Raw genomic sequence first — 15,553 nt, forward strand, 5'->3', positions numbered from 1 at the left:
GTAATGATTGACTTGATTGTTTTCTACGTACACAGACAAGAGGCTCCATCCCACTCTATTGGTCACAGAGACCAAATTTGAAGTATAAACCAACTCCACAACTCAGCAAGACTCAAAGTCATGTAAGTATTAGTTGCTGTTTTTTTGTTTACCCCCACCGCGCACACAATTTTAAAAGCTAGCGGAAAGTATGTTTTGTCTTTTAAGACAAAACAAACTTAAGTGGGTACTACACCCCTGGTCAATTTTGTGCCTCTTTTTGCATTTTTCTCAAAAATTATAGCGCATTGGTGACAAATAAGATATGTATATTATAGGGGCAAGGACTACAACTACTGCACTGAAATTCAGCAACTCAAGGCAAGTAGTTATTGATTTATTGATCAAATATTGGGCTTCCCTCATTTTTTACTGTAACTCCACAACTGTTGTCTGTGCTGAAATAAAATTTCCAATGTAGTAGTTGTAGTCCTTGCCCCTATAACATACATATCTTACTTGTTACCAATGCGCTATAATTTGTGAGAAAAATGCAAAAATAGGCACAAAATTGGGCAGGGGTGTAGTACCCCCTTAAACAAACTTAACAAGCTTAAAAGTATACAAAGGAATATCTGCCCTATCTACATTTTAAATTACCTCATATGGTTATGTGCTTCTGATGAGTGAGGCCCTAGTGACCTTACGAAACAGATTTGTAAAGTACTAATGTAACTGTATCAAGTCCAATTAATTAATTACATTTTAAATTATGATTTTAAAGATTAAAAACAGGAAGGTAACATATGAATGAAGCAATGTAAACGCGAAATATCCCTAAATAAATCTTATTCAGCTTCATTGGTAAATTCAATATGCAGTATTGACTTTGAAATTAAAAAAAAAAAAATGTTAACGCTTGCCCACTCCCAGTCCAGAAAACATGTGTATAATTCAATTCTGATACTCACTAATAAACAATTAGAGAATAAACGACAGGAATTTTTCTTTTTACTGTCCTCTACCATGTGATAGACAGGCAGGTCCAATATTTTGAGTAGTGGATGACCTGCTTGTCATCTATCGTAGGTAGAGGATATTAAAATCAAAAATTCCTATCATTTATTCTTATTCTTAGTCAGTTAGATATTATTTTAATGACAGTAAACTATTTTTTAAAGCAAAAATTAAGTTACCATCATAAAAACTCCCCTTATTATAAAATGAACGAAACTTATTTACAACTTCACATATTCTGTTCCGCGTACTGCTAGCATGTGCGCATATTCCACACTAGTCTACGCATACAATTAATGTGATGCATACGCACACCTCTACAAGCGTTTTACGCGTTATCAACACTCATGATGGCGTGGGGTCATCTACGGCCTGATAGACGGTACCCAAAATCAGGCAGTTGTCCAATCAGATTATGTGTCTACGAACTAGACCACTCCCACTGACTAAAAATAATGGAATATTTATATATTGCAGAAAGAGCAGCTTAGTCCAGGGGTTAAGGTCTTTGATGCCAGACGATGTAAGAGGTCCCTGGTTCAATTACCGGTGGAGGCAAATATCCCACAGTATTACCTGCTCTATCTCTCCATATATTGCATTTGAAGTGGGGCAGTGGATGGCAAAAGATTTTGCAACCAGTTCCCGATCAGGGTACCACCTGGCTGTCTGTACACCCTACCTTAGGCATTAAGAGAAAACAGTGTCTAACATTGAGTGATTCAGCCATTTTAAATAAGAAATACTTCATATAATATCAATTTTCTCTCTCTCTACAGCAAGATGGGTTTAACCGCCATTTTGACAGTCAGATAGTGAATTATGGGAACCAAGTAGTCATCAATCTGGTATGTAGAAATATTACTAGCTATATATCCTGAACATGAAGTTGGTTTCTTGTTAACATACTGACAATTCATTCATTCATTTAATTTATTTCACATAAAAATAATGAAATATGCGCTACAATATCAATACTGTATTTCCTCAAATAGTCGCTACCCTTCAAATAAACGCCCCAGCAGTTTTTGTGATGATAATAACCCTCAAACTAACACCCTCGTCTGAACAGGACCAATTTTACATGTTATTGACTGCAATACTACAAATTTCACCTGAAAAGTTCATGAAAACAGTGCAAATCTCATAACACTAACAGTTTTCAATGGCCGCGACTGAGTAGCTATCAGAGTCTGATTGTAAACCCGAAAGTGAACCGGAAGTCATTGATCCTAAGTTCATAGTTTGTTATTTCAGTGTGAGTTTTAAGCTCACCTAATGAACGTCAGTGCGTGGAGGCAGCTGTTTCGCACATGCATCTATGTGGTGTCATTAAGTGTATGCATGTGTACACCAGTGCTTTGAGCGAACACTAGCGATTTGAAGCTCCGCCCAATGATATGGGTACTAACGCCACTGCCACATGAGGGTGAAAAATGGTATAGCTGATGTTTGTTCAGTACTGAAAGCACAAAGGGACTATATGTGACACGATCTGGTCCATGGGGCCAAAGGCGGCAAATTTGAAATTGAGATAAAGGCAAAAATATGGAGTAAAAAAACAATAAAATACATAACAAAATACTCATCAAAAAACTTCCAAATTTTAGAACCAAGTATGCTAGACCTTTGGTGTTTTCAGTATAATGATAGCCTATTGTTTGTATAAGGTACCGTAATAATTATAGAAACTCAATTTTTAAAAATGCATCCTTTGGCCCCCATAGAGCAGATCATGTTCTATATGGGCTATTCTAATTGAAATCCATACACCCCCTGTGGCAGACCAACATAACCTTAATCTTCCACACAGGGGTGTAGATTTCAAATGGAATCACCCATTCAGGTAACCCCATATGAAATTTACACTCACTGTGTGTAAGATTAAGGTCATGTCTTCCATAGAGGGTTTATGGATTTCAACTGGAATAGCCTAATTTTGGTTTTGTTTCAGATTGATCATAAGGGTGCTGAGAATAAGCTGGAGCAGTCCCTTGCCAAAACTATATTTGATGTAGGAAACAGTCTTATTAGGTATGTGTTGTCATTTTTGAAATATACCAAAATAGTTTATCTTTCAATGGAAATCGATGCTTGATACTTATTATTTATGAAATCAATTGACTTTTGTTAATTGTGATAACATGTGAATCTTTGCATGTAATGATATCAATCAAAACAAAGTTACCATTATTCCATTAAGGGATATAATCAAAACACCGGTTGACTGGCAGTTACTGGTTCTTAAACCGTGTTCCATTGTTTAGAACCATAGAAACTGGCTCCAACCGGAGGGAACCAGCAGTTGAGTTTTGATTTCATCCCTAATTCTGATTAAATAGCTCATTTATAACAAGCATCAATAGATAAATCAAGGGTCGAACAAATTTGGCTGTAGTGACAAATTTATACATGTATGATATAAAATTAGATCGATTGAGCCCATATTTATTAGTTGAGCTACAAGTTTTGAAATATTGGACAAGCTCTAAAGGCATATAACAAACTAAAATCCAGGAGCCTGATGGGGGCGGCTGGGCGGGCATTGCCCTCTTAACTCCCGCAAGGGGCCCCAAATTTTGGCTCGGACCGCTTCGCTCCATCAAAAATAAAACCTCCCTATTTCCAATTCTCAAATGTTGGCATCTCTGAGTATGCCACCATTTTCAAACCACATAGAAAGTATGTGTACATATCATTGTTATTTCATGTTCTTGTTGCTTTCTGCACTAGGTATATATCCTTTGACTTCCATCACGAAAGTGCCGTAAGATGAGGTGGGATCGGCTATCATTGCTTGTTGAGAAATGTGTCAGCGACCAAGATAAATTTGGGTAAGAGTCTAATTTAAATTTTTGCTTAATAAGGGCTGTTGCAGTTGAAATCCAATGAGGGCTGTTGCAGTTGAGATTCAAACACCCTGTATGGAAGACATGACCTTAACCCTAACCGAAGCAGATCTCACTATAGCTCACTATTAAAACCACTGCTTGTCCATGCATTCCATGTGATACGATGATGCAATCAGCCTAAGTCATGTATACCTGTGGAATCGCTGGCTGGGCCAGCATAACCCATGTGGCTACAGGTCGGTGATCTTCTGTGTGGCATGCGAGGGGTCCGAGATTTGAATCAGGGGGTACCAAGTGACTTCTTTGTTCATCTTTTCCCGTTTCTTGTTTCTTAATTCTTACCCTTCCGATAGCAAAAAAAACATTTGGTTAGGGTTATCTTCCACACAGGGAGTATGAATTTCAAATGGGGTTAGGCCAAAAATAATAGATTTGTCTCATGTTCCAGCGTGAATTTGATGCGTGTTTGCTCAAACAAAATTGCAGAAGTTGAATTTTATTTTATTTATTTTTATTTTAACGAAATTTGGCTGAAAATTGGCTGTAAAGTCAATGTTCAATTTCAATTTTAATTTGATATTATAAAATACCCAAAATTGGTGTTGTTCAATTTCTAGGAAAAAAACCCAAGGCATACGGCATTAGATTTCAAACTCCCATGGGACATGAGACAAATCTTCTTTTTTTTTGCCGTACTTGAATGGGTGACTCCATTTAAAATGGTTACATACTGGAAATGATCCCTAAATGACATTTGACCCCAATTCTGCATGTGTACAACTTTTAGAAACTGGCTATAGCTGATTCATGTATGCAAGTGACATCATTGTACTATGTAATATGTGGAAGGAGTATAATTGTTAGTGAAAATAAAATTTTTGGCTATTGACTGGAAGTGAATGACCTTTGACCGGAAGTTGATCATGTGACATTTGTGCCCCAATGGTCCTTGTGACCCACTATGGTCAAACTGGCCCGAAGCATAATGGCTGCAATGGCTCATTATGTTGAAAGAAAAAGAAGAAAGAAAAATCTTTTGCTGTGTTCCATAAGTGTTGGCAATGTTATCAATATGGTTAAGGGATGGGGTATGAACGTTTGGACAGTATTTAATGTGGGACAATAGAGCACATCAGACATATCGAATTGTATTCTGAATACGAAGAATGTCCTGATGATATCAAATAATTTTGATTTTTTGAAATTAGCAATGTAATACACATTTTATGGCAAATGATTAAAAATTGATATTTTTGATATTTAACGGTACTCGAAGTAAACTTTATAAAGCTGATGATTTATACTTAAAGTGTATATAGGTGGGATGAAAAGCCGACAATCAATTGAAAATTTTGACCTTTCGTATTGAAGATATGGATTTTTTTTCCCAAAACACCAAAAAAAATAGGTCTTTTGGGTAAAAAATCCATATCTTCAATATAAAAGGTCAAATTTTCAATTGATCGTCGACGGCTTTTTTCCACCAGCTACATACACTTTAAGAATATATAATTAGATTTATAAAATTTACTTCGAGGACTGTTATATATCAAAAATGTGAAAAATATCAAATTTTAATAATTTGTCATAAAATTTGTATTATATCATGAATTTCAAAGATGAAAATTATTTGATATAAGAAAGACATTCTTCATATTCAGAATGCAATTCGATATGTCTGATGTGCTCTCATGTCCCACAAAAATACTGTCGAAACGCTCAAAACGCTCATTCCAGATCCCTTAACTGGATTGTTTCGCAAAGTAAATGTCTGACCTGAGACGAATATAACTAAAGAGATACAAAGCAATGCACAGCCCTATTGTTATCACATATGGATTGTATTTCGAGGTCTTTCACGGTAGCTTCAACACGGAACTAAATGTGAGTCAATTTGCGCATCAATATGCAGCTTTATGAATAAATGTAAAAATACCTACTCTTCTGATAGTTAGTATTTGTAATTTAGTTTGGGCATTCAGTTAGCCGGCGAATACTGTAAACAACTTTCTGACCCCAGTGTATTGACCCCAGAAGTGAAGCTGTGTAATTGATTTGAGCATGTGCAGTAAGCAGGCAAGGGTAGAGCTAGCGTGATTTGCATAACAATATATGTGGGAGACCTGGATCGCTGCACAAGGTATGAATGAATAGGGCTTCGTATCTCTTTAATTATATTCGTCTCAGGTCTGGAGCTGCCAAAGTTGTTTTAGTTTGTGATCATTAATTTTGTTTGATGCGTTGATTTTTCTGCAGGTATTTCATGATGGCTGCAGACAATATTTTAGTGAAGCACCAGACAGGTGTGTTTAGGTCCAATTGTATGGACTGTTTAGATCGTACCAATGTAGTGCAAGGATTACTGGCAAGGAGGGCTTTACAGGACCAATTACAGGTAAACAAACAAACAAACACATGTAAACTCTCGTTAGGCTAATAAAATATAGTTGACTTGCCCTTTATTTTACCAACACCTGGGTCGGTCGGTCAATATATTTAACATTTTTTTTGTTGCAATTTCAGCAAAATATGACGTGACGCCTAATATTTTGCATAGAGAATTTGAGAGAAATAGAGACAGTATGCGCCTAACAAATGTATGCATCTTCAGCAGCGTTCTAAATAGGGCCGGTCAGCCGGCCATTGGCCTGTAACTTTTTGGCCGGGCCGGTAACTTTCCTGACTAGCGGTTTTAGTTTTTAAACATGATTCGTGAATAATGCATAGTCTATCTGTCATTGTTTATTAAATCACTTACGAAGCACGGTATAAAATAAATTCAATAGTTTAAATCCGTTCAACCACCGCTTCTACCAGCCTAAGTTGTATTCTGTGCATTTTATATTAGTACCAACGTATTTCGTCATAGTAACGAGATACCCGTTTTGAACAGCCTGAGTCGGACTCTACAGTCGCTGACATCAGTAATATGGATCATAATTCAATTATGTAAGAAGTTTACGGTGGAGGGGGCGTACTTGAATTACATTTTGACAGGGTGTGCCGCTGGAACTCTGAAACTTCTACCCGTATTTAGGGATTTTTAAACCTAAAAAATGGCTGATTCGACCGTTTTTGACCATCTTATTTCTCAAATCTGGACCCATACCCCAAAACGGCTGATTAAACAGTTTTTGACATGCAGGACTCTGAATGTTTAGGGATTTTTTTCCCTCAAATCGGGACACATGTTTAAGGATATGTTGCAGTTGCCACTTTAATTCAGACTCCCAAACTTACAGCTGGGACAAATTCCCGGGAACTGGGGTGAAGCTACCCGTAGTAACCTACAAGTCCCTAAAGTACCTATTCAGAATTATAATTCTACAGTTCATTTTAAATATGCATGACAAATAATTCCTTGGTTTAAAACTTCACTACCCAGCAAACACAAAACGTTTTCGACATAATTCGCAAAAGGCTAGAATAGGTTGCCAGAAAATGTTTAAATGTCGGGTTAAATAATGGGTATACCGGTATAAAGGGTATAAAACCTTTTCATAACATTCATAAACATTTTTTGATAACTTGTTTGCAGAAAATATTTTCAATAACATTTTAAAAATATTTTTGAAATATTTTTGTAGTGTGTTTTTATACAAAACGTTTTCATGAACTTTATATAACCCAACATTTAATGTTATTAAAATGTTTTTACCAAAAACCAACATATAACCTGTTTAAAACGTTTTAAAACGTTTTGTGTTTGTTGAGTATTGAACTTGAAATAATGTTGATAATGTGTCCCAACTTATAATTTCCCGTTTCAAAGCTCTAAAAAGTTTTGGCCGGTAACTTTTCACCCGGGCCTATAACTTTTCAGAGTTACAGGGAAGGCTGTTGGAACAATTTTGTTGTTGGGACCCGGTGCAGAATCTTGCCGACTAAGTCAACGTCGTCATCAAGATTTTGCACCGGGTCCTCAGTGACGTAGCCAGGGGGAAGCTGCCCCCTGTAAGAAGTCTTGGCCCCCTCTTCCCCCCTGTGAGAGGCCTTTTTTTTGTATTTTTAGCCCATTTTTGACCATTTTTGTCAATGTTTGCCCCCCCTCCGAAAAAGTCCTGGCTACGTACGCCACTGCGGGTCCTTAAATGCATTTGTGATTCCTATGATTTGGTATTGTTATCATTTCAGTACTTTGGTATCCTCAGATCTGGGGAAATGCTAGATGACCATCTGTCTACAGCGTTTGAATACACCTACAAAAACAGTAAGTTGATATCGATTGGGCTATTCCAGTTGTACACTGTCACCCCCTATGGAAGACATGACCTTAATCTCCCACACCGGGTGTATAAATTTCAATTGGGGTTACCTGAATGGGTGACTCCATTTGAAGTCTACACCCCTGTGTGGGAGATTAAGGTCTTGTCTTCCATAGGGAGTGTAAGGATTTAAACTGGAATAGCCCATTTTTCTCACTGCCATCTTTTCATTTGATTGATTTCTTATGTTGGAATTTGATTTTGTTATGGAAATATAAAAAATGAAACGGAAAATTCCTTACGTTAAAATAACATGGGAGCCAGAAAACATTAACCATCTTGGAATCGCACTTACAGCCTCCTGGGGCTGCTATATTTTAACAGCATATGCTTTTCATAACAGACCTTTTCAAACTGACTTTTAACGATTCATTCCGATTAAGCCCGAAGCATGAAATAATTTCCCCAAACAAAACAAAAAAGTACTTAGCAGCGTCATGTACAGTACGAAGTCCAATGTGTAACATGTATCATAACCATGATGAACTTTCGCATGGTCAGTGGTGGATGAGTGAGGTACTTCCATACAATGGTAGATAAAACATTGAAGTTTAAAAAAAAATCGATCAATTTCCCAAAAATGTTTTTTCACACCTTTCTCTTTGGGTCAACAATATGTGAATATATCTTCAAAAATTATTGTTCACACATTTCTCAAGCAACAGCAGGACGCCTATATTAATTTACTAGTCAACATTTGCATAGGAACCGCATAGATTGGAGATTATATACGTATTTATTAGTAATAGACAAGTAATATATATATATCGTGTGTTTGCGATTTATTCCGTAATCAATAAGTATGATGAACAAACGCATTTCTGGCAGAAGCACTCACAGCGTAGTGGTATTCGATCTCGACTGTTAATCAAAAGGTTGTGGGTTCGAACCCTGGTAGAATTTTAATTGGAATAAATTTGTTTTTCTTTTGTTAAGTAAGAGGTAATAATTATGGCAATAAATCCGCCGTATAAAACTGAACACAGCTCAATCCAGCCTCATAGGCCTATATCATGTAAATGTATTATGTGATGCAAATGTTGACTAGGAAAAAAAATATCGCCGGCAGGACTGGCCTTTAAACTGGAGTGGTTTAGAATATGAGTCTTTGATCGGCAAATAATCCGCCATTGTCACTGTGCACTGTTTACATATTTTGAGATGACCGAGGCATCGGATGTGCATGTATGTGATTGGTTGCTCAAAGTCCACATGATCTCATTTTCGAGCAATTTCCGAATGGGTTTTAAAAAGGTCTATTTTGAACGATTCTTCATTTTTACAGCATAAAACGTTTTAGTGCATTTCCTAAAAAATGTCAAGTGTGAAGATTTCACAGATCCATTAGGCCCTCCTGAAAAAAACCCCAAATTATATATCGTATTCGAGTACCCTGTTTAAAAAGTGGGTAATTGTGAATCCAACGGACGAGGACACAAAACACATCAAGGATCAATAAATGATACTAGAGGATACTTTGAATATACAAACAACTGGAAAGAAAAAAGAGCAAGTTACACCAACTTGACGTGTGGAAACAAGTAAAATACAGACTAGACGGTACAGAGGGGACACAAAAGCAGCACTAGAACAAGTGATGAAAATCACTGTGCCTACATTGGTTGTTTGGTTTATAGTGGCTGCTTATCTTATATGCACAGTTATTTTCATCACTTGTTCTAGTGCACTTTTGTATTCATATTGTTTTTGCAGGTTGTGCTATTATTCGTTTTTTCATGGTCAATATGAGTTTGTTTTAAATAAAACCATGTGATTCGTGCAATTGTGCTTGATAATTGTTTTTCTAACATAAGGCATAATGTTGTGATTGCCATGTTTCTTTAAGGTGAATTTTGATGCTGGAGTCCACCACTCAAACTTAAGAAACATGTGTATTTGTGATCCTTAAAGTGTTGACTTTGTTGTAATCTTGCTAAATCAAGCAAATTCTGTAAATTGGTGCCCGGCACTCAAATTCTGCTATCTACAACCCTGCCAATGTGTCTCAACGTTTTGTCTGTAACCTCAGTCCAAAGTGTCTACATTAATTTCTGAACCTTCTGAAAAATGTATACCAGCTGTTTAAATACAATACCCAGTAGGTTGATTGGTATTTTCTTTTTTCTGATGGGAGGGGCGTAAGTGACCCTAAAAAATCACAAAAGGCTTGAAAAATCAGTGGGGGTGAAATCTGAACATATTTTGAGAATTTGCAGAATTTTTTCCAAAATTCTATCAAAATCAATCCACTTCGACCAAAAAATTGCTGAATTTTTAATTTCATGCAGCTAATACAAAAAAAATCCTCAAAATGCAAAATCTGGGTCAGTCGTACCTGTCAAACAATTTTTTTTTGTGGCCTTGGCCAATAAATTTATTTTTACACCTACAGTGTACAAATTACAAATAGTGAAATCAACAAACATGAAATAGAACCAATTGCATATGGGTCAATCCATATCATATCAAGGAGGCTCCCCACCTGACCCCCTCAAGATTTGCTTTATATTTTACTCATATGTTGTACCTGTTAGAATATTAAAAACCTGCAAATTTGAGGTCTGTAGCTCTTACGGATTTTCTGTGGCAGCCATTTAAAGTTGGAGTAGGGGGGTCTAAATTTGGACCCAAAAGTTGCCCTTTAAATAAATTTCATCTTTGGGAGTCTGTGCCTTCTTTATAATAAGAGAGAGAGAGGTCTGAAACCTCAAGTGTATACACACTAACTGCATGCACAATTTGTCAAAAAGTAAAAAATAATAAATTTCTGTAATTGCGCTTTGTTCACAATTCATTTACATTTCGAACAGCGCCCTCACAAAGATGAAATTAATTGCAAAGTCGATGTGGTCCACCTTCAAAATTTATCAAACATCACTTTTTGTCTCGCCTGAATGTTCAGGGAGAGACTTAGTAATCACTATGGTGTGTGTGTGTCCGTGTGTGGGGGTGTGTGGGGGGGGGGGGTGCACTTGTTTCATGCTGAAATTGGGGATACACACAAGGATTCGTACCAATCAATTGGGGACATACGGTGAAATGGGGATATCCCCAATTCTCTAATGGTCATAATATGTTAAAATTTGATGTAAAAATGCATTTTTGAAAATCTGGGGTGATTTGAGGTACATACCCAGTTTGCATGGTTTTATCCCAATCTGCCACACACATGTGTGTAAGATGCTTTAACAATGCAGTTTACACACAGTTTAGGTGACATCCCCATATCAACAGACAAAAACCACACGGTTGTGACGTCCCCATTTGCACAGTCAAAAATCAAGCTGAGTGTGTCCCCATTTGCACAGAAAAAAAAAAAAACTGATGTGATCTCCCCATTTCCACTGACAAAATATAATAAGCCAACCCAATTTGATGTCCCCGTTTCCATGGACAAAAGTGAACCTAATGTGGCCAGCAGCTCATTTGACTTGTGCATATTTTTCAACTTCAACGTAAGTAACTTCCCAGCAAACACAAAACGTTTTCGACATCATTCGCAAAAGGATATAAAAGGTTGTCAGAAAGCGATTAAATGTCGGGTTATATAAAGGGTATATTAAGAGTATAAAACGTTTTCATAACCTTAAAAAAATTTAATCTACTGCTCAGCAAACATATAAAGGGTATAAAAATGTTTTAATAACATTCCAAAAACATTCTTGAAAACTTGATACAAAACATTCTAAACTGAATGTTATTTTGGGGTTGAAAAAAATATTTTGCGTAAAAAATGTTTGCCCAAAATATTTGCAATAACGTTTTAAAAGCGTTTTCATGACCTTTATATAACCCGACATTTAAATGTTATTAAAAGGTTTAAAAAAATCATTTTAAGAACATTTCTGTGTTTGCTGGGTTCAAATATTTTAACATAATGTTATTTAAGTATTGACAAAATATTTGGCAAAAATGTTTGCAAAAATAGTTTAAAATAACATTTTTTGAAAACATTAAAAAATATTGTTGTAGTGTGTTTTCATACAAAACGCGTTTTAAAACGTTATCATGACCTTTATATAACCCGACATTTTAATGTTATTAAAACGTTTTTACCTAAACCAAAAGCCAAAATATAACTTATTTAAAACGTTTTTAAAACGTTTTTGTGTTTGCTGGGTTGCAACTAAATTTTGCATGGTTATAAGCTGAAATTGACAAGTATGTAGCCTACAGAAATTTGTCAAAATTCTGGCTGCCAATCTTGATTTCTGGGGGATTGTTGTAACTCTGTCAGAAGCCAATTTGTCATTACCATGATTACTTGTTGATATCTATTCTGAATTTCATATCAGCAATGTGGATATCAGAGTACTGTTTTGATTTCATGCTGTTTTCTTCATTAACGAGTTTATATTCCGGGTTTATATTATTTATAGGGGCCTAGATTTTCAATTTGTGATGTTCATACTCATATAGTAAATCACATGCTAGGGTGTGAGTTCTATTCATTTGACAATGGTATCTAATAGGCCCCTTCTACTGGTTTATGGCCACTGTATTATAAACAGTAAAACTAGAATGGTATGTATAATGGGTAAAGTAAAAAATAATGGCACCGTGAGGTTGTTGTATGAAAAGACCAGCACGGAAATTCATCCTTCAAAAACTGTGTTTTGTATATGGTGTCATAGCTGTCATGTAAAAAATAATATGCCCAATTTTCTTCCCCATATGGTCAGGAGTGTTACATGCTAGCGTGAAAAGAGGTACTTGTATTTGAAACATGCACTGTAAAAAATGTACAAGTTAAAAAGTTTTGCATGGGTTTTCATGGCATTTTCTGAAATGTTTGCTATTATTAAGTACCACATTCTTTCAAATTAGTCACTTAATAGTCTACTTATGAAAATATAAAGACTACATGGTGCGCAAAATAAATGTTCCAAAACTCACTTGTCGCAAGAACACTCTTTGTAATTTTGATCACTCTGTCACACTTTGGTGCCATTATTTCTGATTATACCTATAATTTATGTACACTTGTTTCATGCTGTAAATGGGGATACACACAAGGATCCTTACCAGTCAATTGGGGAAACACCGCGAAATGGTGATATTCCCGTTGACCTTAATTGTCAGGATAAGGCCTACTATGTTGACCTAGGCTACCTTGGCCTGGTCCTAGGCCTGCTGATTTGTAATTGTAGTACGTCATCCCCAGTTTGGTACTAACATTTCTTTGTGTACCAGTATAGGCCAATATCTATCATCTCATATAACACGGGACATCGTTACTGGATAAGGAAAATTATTATTGTTAAAACAACATCTTTATAAATTCTTATGCTCATACCCCGGGCTCATACAGCACACAAGGGAAAATGGGTGACAAACTTAACACTTTATTCACATCGATCAAGACCTTGCACAATCCCTAAACTGGCATTTACCAATGTCCTGTTCCATTTTGCATGGTGTGTGAACTGTTGATTAAACCAGAGAAGATGAGAAAATACAGAAACTATAATTATGCCACTCCAATTCTAGCCTTGATCAAGTCTTTCTCCTTACTTTTTCTCTGTTCATGCTCTTAATATGGTTGAAGAATCCCTCAGATTTTTAGTCAGGTCAGAATTTTTGACTGGCAACATGAGCTAGGGAGGAAGTATACCTTGTGGGCATGGTGTCTAATTTGCTCAAACACTACCCCTGTAGTGCACAGTATGCCTGGGGTAAAGTATGATAAAGAAAGTCCACAATCTAGTAATTCCAATGTCAAATAGATTTTCACAAATTTATGATGGTAAATAAATATCTTGAAAGAATAGATAACTTCAAAACTTTGGAAAGTAATAGAAATTTTTGGAAGATGTGGCAAAGCTTCCATGAATTTTACATTCACTAACTATGGACGCCAAAGGACTTGAAACAAGTCTACTCCAATTCCAAATTGATACCTTGTACTGGAGTCTGTAGAGAAGAATCTTTTATGAGAACAGCTGCTGAAAATTGGGCCCATACTTAGGTTTCAATTGTGACATTCTGTTATCAAAAGAAGATCGAATGGGGATATCCTTATTTTTGCGGTATTATTTTTCCCCAATTGACTGGTAAGAATCCTTGTGTGTATCCCCAATTGCAGCATGAAATAAGTGTCTGTGAGAGCGACACTGTGCCACACCTTTTTGCCCAATTTGCGATACTTCCCCAGTTGACTGGTAAGAAACCTTTTGTGTATCCCCAATTTCAGCATGAAATAAGTGTCTGATTGCCACATCCCCATGTAACAAAAAGAAATGAAGATATCCCTATTTCACGGTACTTCCCCAATTGAATCCTTGTATCTATCCTGAGTGAAATAAGTGTCTGTGATTTTGACATTCTGCCACACCTTCATGTTATAAAAAAGAGGAATGGGGGTATATCCTTATTTTGCGGCATTTCCCCCATTGACTGATAAGAATCCTTGTGTGTATCCCCAATTGCAGCATTTAGGAACTATAAGCATACACTTAACACTTTATTAAATGATACGTGAAGAAACCCAGGTATTCGTAGGTAACATGATAGATTTAACAATATCTATATTGAGTTTAGAGGTTCAAATTTTGCTATTATGTTAATGAATGAATAAAATGGTCATTATTGAATGAATCCGTATATGGGTAATACTATTGTCCAAGGGTACCGCTTAAGGGATGGGTTTATATGTGTGTAAATGGAGGAGAAATGGGAGGATTTTGGCATGTTTGCTGTGATTGTTTGCCTAGCAATATTGATCACAAGTACACAATTGATGGTGCATATCAAGGACCAAACTCTATAGTTTTATATTTGAGCACGATCACTTCTGTAAGGTCATGGGAAATTATGTAAATCGGCTTTTATATTTGATGTTGCATATCGGCTCACGCACTTTTTTTTTGTACCCAGTATTTCACAAAGTCCCTTTACTCTGATGACCCTATGAATTTTTGCTGGTATGTTGAGCACTTTAAACAATTAATTATAGTACTTACCTCCTACTTTAGGAACATGCGTATGCCTTAATGTATGTCGACCATGTCAACAACCCAGTGTAGTTTTACATGGTTGGAAAAGTATATTTCCTTTCGCTATTTTGCCAATCATAATTCATAAATTGGCCAACTTTTATGACAAAAAAGAGTTTTGCAACTATTCCGCCAGCAAGGAAACACAAATTTATGTGTATCCAGTGCGTCCTTTACGTTTAAATAGTTCAGTTTATTGTCAAGTTGTGCCTCTATCGCCATATTTACGGAATTGATGATACTGAGCTGATACGGAATTTTTGAACCCAAATTTCTTGAAATATACATTACCTTTTTAACTTCTCGCCACGAAATTGGATTCATAAGAAGGTCAAATACAAGCCTTCCACTATGGCTGGTATCATCATCTCGATTGGTGTCTTGTGTTAGTATTATTCCATATTTTGCTGGTAGAAGTTCAATGAAACCCTCCATAATTCACGAC

The 15,553-nt window shown here is 36.2% G+C and overlaps 1 protein-coding gene across 1 annotated transcript in view; it reads left to right on the forward strand.

Annotated features, from left to right (window-relative positions):
• The window catches only part of LOC140146277 (phosphatidylinositol-3-phosphatase SAC1-B-like), an 88,685-nt gene that overhangs the window by 12,477 nt on the left and 60,655 nt on the right, over positions 1–15,553 (forward strand). The window contains 7 exon segments of the mRNA XM_072168065.1: positions 36–122; positions 1,776–1,844; positions 2,951–3,030; positions 3,730–3,757; positions 3,760–3,830; positions 6,105–6,243; positions 7,983–8,058. Coding sequence (XP_072024166.1) covers positions 36–122; positions 1,776–1,844; positions 2,951–3,030; positions 3,730–3,757; positions 3,760–3,830; positions 6,105–6,243; positions 7,983–8,058 — 550 coding nt within the window.

The sequence above is a fragment of the Amphiura filiformis genome, chromosome 2 (assembly GCF_039555335.1).
Source record: "Amphiura filiformis chromosome 2, Afil_fr2py, whole genome shotgun sequence".
In the NCBI taxonomy this organism is placed as follows: domain Eukaryota; kingdom Metazoa; phylum Echinodermata; class Ophiuroidea; order Amphilepidida; family Amphiuridae; genus Amphiura; species Amphiura filiformis.